The sequence below is a fragment of the Zootoca vivipara genome, chromosome 12, assembly GCF_965207765.1.
Source record: "Zootoca vivipara chromosome 12, rZooViv2.hap1.1, whole genome shotgun sequence".
Classification (NCBI taxonomy): Eukaryota; Metazoa; Chordata; class Lepidosauria; order Squamata; family Lacertidae; genus Zootoca; species Zootoca vivipara.
In genome coordinates this window covers 14856070-14865481 of record NC_142595.1, presented here as the reverse complement: position 1 = coordinate 14865481, position 9412 = coordinate 14856070, and the positions used below count along the sequence as shown (strand labels likewise).

The window sequence follows — 9412 nt, the reverse complement described above, 5'->3', positions numbered from 1 at the left end:
CCTGTTGATGACTGTTAACGACTGCAATTGGTCTTGCAGGAAAAAGCAAGGGCTGAGGTGCTAAAGAAAGCTTGATCATGAACTGTTTATGTTTAGTGAGAGACACTTTTGCCACGGACATATTTTGGTTGGGGGAAAAATAGAGGGAGGGGGAAAGAGGAGCAGTATCAATAAAAAAGTAAACAAAGGACCTAGTACCTACATGATATTGACACAAACCCCTGCACTAGCACCAGGCATTAGCAGGAAAGAACTGTTGTGTCCTCTTTGATCTTTATTGGTGAAAGACAATATCAACAGATCAACATCACAGATCAGCATCAGAGATCTGTCCCCTGTTCACAACTGATTCACCTCTCATCGTCTCCCCCCTTGCTTTTTAGTGCTGGTTTCTCAGAGAACAAGTTGATGTACAGGGGATCAGAAAGCAGCTTAGGGGCAAGCAAGCGTTGCGTTTCTGTGAGCCAGCACCTCATTCCAGTCTTAATAGGAATAATTAAAGAACAAGGCAGTTATAGGGACTCCACAGCTCACCAAATGAACTCTGCTATTATTTAATTAAAATAGGTCCTGCCTGCGCTTGATCATAGAATCATAGGCTTTTAGAGTTGGAAGGGACCACGAGGGACATCTAGTCCAACCCCTTGCATTGCAGGAATCTTTTGCCCAATGTGGGGCTCGAAAACACAACTCGAGATTTAAGAGCCCCATGCTCTACCCACGCCGCTATCCCAATGTCTATCATGAGCGCTCCCTGGGTGGGACACAATAAAACAATTTAAAAAGCGTATCAGCAACTACACAGGGGAAGTATTGTTGCATGCCAGCTTCACATCACAGCATCACAAGGCAACAGGTAGAAGTAGGTATTAGTAGGAAGGGACATGGCAACTTATATGATATAGAAACATCCATTGTTTATAAGGGAAGAAGGGATGGGGTGGGTGGTAAATTGCTGTCTTCACTGCAACAGTTGCTGCTGTGAACAAGTCCCCCGCTCCAAGCATGAAGAACTGGCTGGGGGTTTCTCAATTGCCCTCTCTCAACAGAGGATGGAATATTTAAATGAAGAAAGTGGAGAGTGGAAAATGGATGTGGAAGTAGGAACAGGAAAATATATGACTGTGCTTGATAAAAAGTAAACAGAGCATGTTTGGGGCTGGGGTGGGGTAGCACAGTAAAAAAAATTGTTGCTGACAGGCTGTCTTTTAATTGCTTCCCCGGCTCCAGCAAGAATTATTGCAACATCTCTACAGTCCCAAAATGTCAACATCCGCAGAGTTATTAACACAAGAATGAATACTACTTTACACCCAGGAACCAAATTTCCCTCCAATTATTATGATGGAAAGACAACGTACAGCAAAACTTTTGCTTCGCTAATTTTATAAAGGTGGTTTGGAAAGTCTTCTATACTAGCTCTGCGACTATATCGACAGCAAATTCGTTATGAAATAATGGATTCTTAGGTGGCCAAAATGGCTTAAAGGAACACCAAGGTGTGCAGAAGTAGCATTAAAAAACCATTAGGGGAAACAAATCCTAAACTGAGGTGACTCAAAAACAACCCAGTGAGTGTTTGAGTACGGGGGATGTTCAGTGGGCAAGGAATGCTGACTTGACTAATGGAGGCAATGGAATTAAGCAGCTTGGAAGCAAGCATGGTTGACTGGAACAGTGAACAGGACTCTATTCTAAACTACAACTTTCTGTTGCAGTGTTGATTATTCTCTTTGGATGCCAAATCTGCATTATGTTATTGACAGGAGGGGCAGTCAATCACACCAAGTTGAGTTGTAGTTAACTCTTTATTAGCAATCTACACAGGTCTAACAAGCACAGCAACTCATCTCTCAGGTCTTGTTCCCATGAAGCAGTTTCCTGCGTCGTCTCTTCTCCTCTCCCAAGCAATCGGGAGACTGTGCCTGCATGCCTACCTTCGCTCCTCCCACTTCATGCCTCTCCTGGCTCTGGGAGACCAGCGGGGAGGGGAGCTTGTCAAAGCAGGAGTGGTCTCCCTCTGACCACTCATCCTCCAACCACCAATCCTCTGGCTCGGAATCTTCTTTACTTGGGAGTTCCCTGGCTGGTTCCTCCCACCATTCCTCTGCATCCAACTAATCTGAGTTATGGTTTACAGTGCTTAAAATGTCAGCTGGAGTCACTAAGCATAGTTAATTAGACCTGAACTTGTTTAAATTTGCTGATTGCTCTCTGGAAATAATGGGCCTGCAGGGGGGGCCACAGCAATGCCAACATTCCCCATCTTTCATTTAAATAAACAAATACTTCTAACAATGGATAAGATGGCTGCAATTCATTAAGTTATGTTCTCACACTTGAGAAAAACTGTCCCGTGTCTTCAAGATCTTTTTATTGAAATTTGTAAAAATTAATAAAATAAAAATAAATAAAAAAACGCAAAGCACCAGGACAGATTAAAATAACTGTATATGCTTGAATGTGAGCCAACTTTTACCACTTTGGGAAAAGCATGTAGCTTTGTCATGTAAAAAAATATTTTCTTGAGAGGTAGCTCAAATTTGGGTTTAAGCCCCTTTACAAAATCAAACCAAGACAACTTATTATTGTACTATTTATTTGAGACAGGTTATATGATACAGAGACAGAGCACTGAATACTGTTGTGAATATAAGTTAAGGGTCGAGAGATGGTGTATCTTGTAAGTTGACCAGCAGGTCAGTTTTTGCGAGAATCGTAGATCTAGGTTTTATTTTATGATAAGTAAAAACATTAGCTGCATAAATACAGAAACTGGAATACACGCAGATTTCACAGTTTTGAAGAACAGCTTGTATCACCAGTTTACATTTTAAAATGACTACACCCGACTTGGAATGGCTTTTTAAACCAGCAGTAGTCCCCGCCCCCCCCCCGCCCCCGACTAGAAATACAATCAGACTATGCAGATGAACACACAGGAGACAAAAAGGACAAATGTACCACAAAATTATACAGCTTGTGAGGACAATGTTCTTCAAGGGTTTGGTAATTCAGGAGTCATGACTCCCTGGTTCTTCAAGTCTAATGAGGTCATGGATCAAAATAAAAACATTAAAACTTGGTCAGGAAACACTGCAGAAAAGCAGAGCGGATAAAAATAAAAACAGAACAAGCAAGACAGTGCAACTGCTTATATATATCTTAAATACAGCAGAAAATAGCGAAGGGTTTTGGTTTCTCTCTCTTTTTTTAATAGAATCTACTTCTAGGGCTATAAAAATCTGCCTCGTATAGAATTTCAGCCCAGCCAGTCCTCGGTTTCCTATACATCGGCAGCCAGGGCATGTAGTAGTACAATCATGCCCATACTGGCCTTCCATAAAGGCAACTCATTTCGCCCCCGTCTGTTGTCACATGGTCATATGTTCCGGCAAAACATAGGAGATGTCGTCCCAAGGGTGACGGTACAGACCCTGCTTCAACCTCTTCTGGTCCAGGTAATGCCCTGAAATTAACACAGAGGGTTCTTACTGTGTACAATCTTTCAGATTCAATTGAAACAATGTTTTCTTAAAATAAAATAAAATAATAACTAAAATGGGAGAAATTTAAATTCTTCCCACTCCACGGCACAGTCCCAGGAGCTGCTGAGCAAGAGGGGAAGACCCGAAACGCAACTCTACCACTCTTAACCGCAGCATCTGTTGGACAGGACCGCCACAACTTCCTGCCCACCCCTTTTGAGACATAGATTTACTAAGGGCCAAGTCTCTTCAATGTGTGCTTGTGAAATTAAAACATCTGAATCTCTACATCATGTTATGTTTATCTGCCCTATGTACAGTTCGGCTCGTGCTAGTATACTAAACTCCATAATCCAGCCTATGGCTGACAAACCAGTTGACCTACAGCTTGCCTGGGTTCTTCAAGATGTGGACCCTTATATTACTCTACAGGTTGCTAAATGCCTAACAGCCGTCCTCTCGTACAAGAGACGGAATGGAATGTTAGCTGATTATTGATAGTTATAAGAATTTTCTATAATGACATCAGATATTGATTTTAGTGTAGTGCCTAAATTTTTAATCATAATCTTAAACTTTTCTTTTTGAATTGTTAATATTTGTCCTTGTGAGCTGTGAATTGTGTTATATTATTTGTGGCTTGTACGAGTCCGCTGTTTTATCTGATTTGTTTTGTTGTGTTGTGTTTTATGATGGGCGTAAAGCCGAATAAACATCTTTGAACTTTGAACTGCCCCCCCTTTTGTGAAAAGGTGTTTTCTGTCTGAAAGGAACTGTGGGGACGACACAGGTTTTTGCCAGCCCTATGTAGCAGAGGGGCCTAGAAGCAGGTGGAAGGCTGTTGCTGCACTGCAGCTTGGGATGGGCAACTTGGCTGGAAGAGGAGACAGGTACAGAACAATCAGCCCATCATCGCTTTGCGGATGGGTCGAGGTTTGCAATGTACGGCCTAAGAAGAATGATGTGCTTTTGCAGCTCTGCAGCGCAGATGAGCTCAGGTGGCATAAAAGCAGCTGGCTGTGGCAGATCCTTCTCTCCATACCCCCAGCAGGCCCAGTTTGACAGGTGGGTCAAGCCAAGCGTGACACAGTGGTGTTAAGACGATCTGTTTCCGGTCTGTACAGTTAGGAATCAAACTACGGAGGTCAAAAAACGTTTCGTGTGCTGCTACCCAAGCACGGATGATCGGCAGTTTCTCAGCACTGAGGAAGCCCTAGAAGCAATATTTCCCTAGCCCTGATATGAGGGCTTCCAAAGCCTCTTTTTTTCCAAACCTTGCCTTTCACCAAACGTCATATACAACTAGTCCTTACCTTCCAAGTCCCGGACTGCAGAATCCGGGACCGGCAGCCGTGTAACACCGGAAGTTGCCTCGACGTAACTTCCGGTGTCGCTTTGCCCTTCTATGGGCACAAAAACTGGCCGCCACAGACACCGGAAGTCGCGTCTACGCACTTCCGGTCATGCGTAGATGCGACTTTTGAAGCCGGCGGTGGCCCGGCGGTGGCCATTTTTTGTGCCCATAGAAAGGCAAATCAGAAAGAAAGAAAAATGGCCGCCGGCAGGAGAAAATAACGGAGAAAAACGGGAGACGAAGTGATACGGGGGGCCACCGGGAAAAGGTAAGTAAAAACGGGGGTTTCCCGGGGGAAACGGGGTACTTGGCAGCTATGAACTGCTCACGCAATAGGTAAGTGGGTGTGGTTGGCCAAACTATACTCACGGCCCATAGGGAGGCTTGGTGGGCCTGAGTTTGCATGCAGGCCTGAAGTTCTCCACTCCGATATAAAAATATGTTCACCCCAGCCCCACTGCCTTATGGAAGAAAACTTGTGCTTCAGGACTTACCAATGAACCCCATACTTCTGCCAAGCACAAAAATGCCATTGAGGGCACCAATGTCAATATATTCGTCAGCTTCTTCCCTGCAATACAAACCAAGCAGTTCTTGCTGAAAACATTAATCCTATTGCATTGCATATTTTCAGAGAGGCTGGTTAACATATAAAAGCCACATGGAAGCCGCCCCTGCTCCCATCTGACACATAGTGCAGAATCCTGGTTCTAAAAAAAATTAAGATGGAGGTAAGAGCAGTTGCCAGAGATGAGACGCTCTTTTTTCGCTGACATTTAAACGAGCTTTCCCATCACAACCCAGTCAAGGTAACATGAGTGACCATACTTCTATGTTTAAATTGTTTGGTTGTGCAAACCTACTATCCCTTAGGCCCTGCTGCAACTCAACTGTTGGCAATGGAATTTTTTCTTTAATGATGGAAGCTTCTAAAATACTTCAGGCAAGAGGTTATAGCTCAGTGACAGGGCAACCACATGGTATGAGGAGAGTTCACAAGGATCACAGGAAGCAGGGACAGGAAAGGCCTATGTCTGAGACCTTGGAGGATTGCTGGGGGTCTGCGTAAACCAGGTGTAACTCATGTGCTGCCCTCTAGAAGTTGCTGAACTACAATTCCCATCATCCCATGCTATTAACCATCATCATCTAGAACAGGCTTTCCCAACCTCAGCCCTCCAGATGTTTTTGGCCTACAACTCCCATGAGCCCTAGCTAGCAGGACCAGTGGTCAGGGATGATGGGAATTGTAGTCTCAAACCATCTGGAGGGTCGAGGTTGAGGAAGCCTGATCTAGAAGGCGCCAGGTTAGGGAAGGATGTTCCAGCCGTTTGAGTCATTTTCGTCTTACTTTGTGCTTGGGAATGTGCGGACAGTTCTTACAAACGCAAAGGCCATTTCATACCTCACATGGCAGCAACGTACCTTCCCTCCAACACACACACACACACACACACACACACACACACACACACACACACACGTTTGGGTGGCTTTAAAAGAGGATTGGACAAACTCAAGGCTATCAATGGCTACTAGCAATGATCGCTATGCTCTGCCTCCACAGTCACAGCCAGCAGTGGTTCTGAATAAGGTAAAAGGTAAAGGACCCCTGGACGGTTAAGTTCAGTTAAAGGCAACTAGGGGGTTGCGACGCTCATCTCGCTTTCAGGCCGAGGGAGATGGCGTTTTTCCACAGACAGCTTCCCAGGTCATGTGGCCGGCATGACTAAACTGCTTCTGCTGCAACGGAACACCCTGACGGAAACCAGAGCGCATGGAAACTTCGTTTACCTCCCTGCCGCAGCGGTACCTATTCATCTACTTGCACTGGTGTGCTTTCAAACTGTTGGGTTGGCAGGAGCTGGGACCGCTGACCTTTTGATCAGCTGGCCCAAGAGGCTCAGTGGTTTAGACCACAGCGCCACCCACATCCTGAATACCAGTTGCTAGAAATTGTAGGAGGGGAGAGCGCTCCTGCTTGCGGGTTATCCCCACAGGAATCTGTTGGGCAACTGTGAGAATGGATGATAGACTACACGGGCCACTGGCCTGATCCAGCAGGCTCTTCTTTTGTCTCCACATACCCCTTTTGCATCTGAAGTGGCAACTGGGGCATCAAAAGATGCTATTTAAGCCTGCCTGTGGCTAATAAAATAATCAGATTGACCGAAGTGTCGCACATGCTCCGAGTCTAAATTACAGCTTCTACCTATTGGGTTTACTTCAACTCACTTGCACCCAAGATGCTTGGGGGCAGTTGTCTCATTTGAGCAAGGCGATTCACCATAACCAAACCACCACACAGACCCAGCTGGAGAATAATAGACTGCTCACCGTGTGAAGGAGCCACAGTTCCTGAGCACATCAACAAAGGCCACACCAATGAACCCATCGACATTGAGGATGAGGTTGGGTTTCTGGGGTGGAAGAAAAGGGGAGGGGAGGGATGGAAAAGTTAAGCTTCTTTCTTCAAGAGATTGTAGCAATTTGCAGGGACTTGAATTCAGTTGGAAGTATTACTAGGACCTGGGAGACTCGGGTTCGAACCCCCAATCAGCCATGAAGTTCACAGGGTGATCTTGTGCTAGTCACCACCTCTCAGCCTAACCTACCTCACAGGGTTGTTGTGAGGATAAAATGGAGAGGGAAGGGAAACATCTACACTACCGTGAGGCTCCTTGGGAAGAGAGGTGGAATATAAATATAATAAGCAAACAGAGTGATGGGGTAGGACAAAAAGACCAGGGTTTAAAAAATTGTCACCAAAAAAAAAAAAAGGGAGAGGGGAGAAAAAGAGAAGGCTGATACCTTGGAAGTTGTGATTTTTTCCACTTCCAGTGCATAGTCAAGCAGAGGCGTCGCAGGGAAATGTTGCTTCACGTAATCCTTGAGGATCTGAACTCTCATATCTGGGTTATTGATCTACGAATTTGGAAAATAGAAATGAAAGAAATGACACACTTTGGGGGGGGGGGGAAACCTAATCTCAGTTAATAATCCCTCCCTTGGAACTCAACTTCGAACAGGCGGCTGTGTGCCCCTTCCCGCTTCACCTTACCGGACTCTGTTCTCAGCACCTACCGATTTGACTCGGTGCCCAATGCCCATGATCAGCTTCCCTTCTTTCTTCATCTTGTTCACAAACTCCATGGGGATGATGCCACTGTCAAAAGCTTTGCTGAACATCTTTGCCGCTGCATCCAGAGCACCGCCAAACCTATCTCCCTGGATATCACCAAATGGAGAGACACTCACATTAAAACAAAAGCTACTGGGGGTGGGTGGGTGTCAGAGACCAGGCTGAGGAGTACAGCTCTGATGGGGCATGATGGGCGCCTCCCCCTCCCCCTGCTCCTGGCCAGGACCAGTGGAACAGTATAGATTTGGAACAGTGGTTTGCAAAGGGGCATAGTTCTGAAGTCAACAGTTGGGACGAACTGGGGGGGTGGGGAGAGAGCAAAGTGAAGAAGAACTGGAAGAGAGAGAGCTAACAGACACACACACTCTCTCTCCAGAAAGTGTCCAGCCTATCAGTCCAAGAGCAGAGCAGATAAGGTGGCTACACGAAAAGCACAGGAGTTGCGAGATCAGGTTGCAAGGTGGAAACCTTAATTGGTAACACCGTCATTCCGAGAATGGCTGCTTTGTTCTTTCGCTGTGATCATTAAAGACTCTTTAAATGGTAAGTGTCTCTTTTCCCTTTGTCCTGCTTATCTACGGCCAATGGGGGGGGGAATCAGAATAATGAAAAAGGGCAAACAGGGAGCAGAACAGTCATGCAGACGCTCTATTTGCTACAAAGATTAAAAGACGCCCCATTGCAAGGCCATCTGCACATTGTAATTATGGGAGCTGAAGCTCGTCCTGCACAAAACTTCGGCTACATTCCAACAAAGGCATCATTTGTGACTTTTGCCCAGCTGTTGTTCAATGCTTACAATTGTGAGCAGGCCTGAGGTAAGGCTGGATACTAGGTCCTTCCCAGCTCTTGCACAGACAATAGTGTTATGAGCTCCTGACACCGCTGGGCCGTGATCTGCCGTCACCATCAAACACATCTCTATGAAGTGGCAGGCGTATTTGGGCAACCTGGGGGAGGGGGGCAGAGATGTGATTGTTATGTACTTTTGCCTTTAGAAGTTTCATTCTGCAACTGTTTTCAGCTGTGTCACAAAAAGCAACCAACTTGAACGGAGGGATGAGAAAAATCTGTGAGTTTGCCAAGGGGTTTTGATGAGGTTCATTACTGAGTTACAGTGGTACCTTGGTTCTCAAAACACCTTGGTACTCAAACAACTTGGAACCCAAACACTGGAAACCCGAAAGTAAGTGTTCTTCACTGAAGAGGATTATAAATACAGTGGTACCTTGGTTTACGAACTTAATCCGTTCCAGAAGTCCATTCTTAGACCAAAACCGTTCTTAAACCGAGGGGCTTTTTCCCTAATGAGGCCTCCCGCTGCCGGTGCCCTTCCACCATTCGGATTCCATTCTTAGACCAAGGTAAAGTTTTCAAACCAAGACACTATTTCCGGTTTTGCAGAGTTTGTAAACCAAATCGTTCTTA

General features: G+C 45.4%; 1 protein-coding gene across 4 annotated transcripts in view; it reads right to left on the bottom strand.

Annotated features, from left to right (window-relative positions):
• Positions 1-2582: 2582 nt before the first annotated feature.
• The window catches only part of ACLY (ATP citrate lyase), a 61155-nt gene continuing 54325 nt past the window's right edge, over positions 2583-9412 (bottom strand). For all 4 annotated transcript variants that reach the window (XM_060281101.2, XM_060281100.2, XM_088655560.1 and 1 more), the window contains 6 exons: positions 8784-8934; positions 7927-8070; positions 7654-7767; positions 7180-7262; positions 5337-5413; positions 2583-3469 (listed from right to left, as the gene is read on the bottom strand). In XM_060281101.2, the coding sequence (XP_060137084.1) occupies positions 3375-3469; positions 5337-5413; positions 7180-7262; positions 7654-7767; positions 7927-8070; positions 8784-8934 (664 nt within the window). In that variant the 3' untranslated portion in view covers positions 2583-3374. The remainder of the gene's footprint in view (positions 3470-5336; positions 5414-7179; positions 7263-7653; positions 7768-7926; positions 8071-8783; positions 8935-9412) is intronic.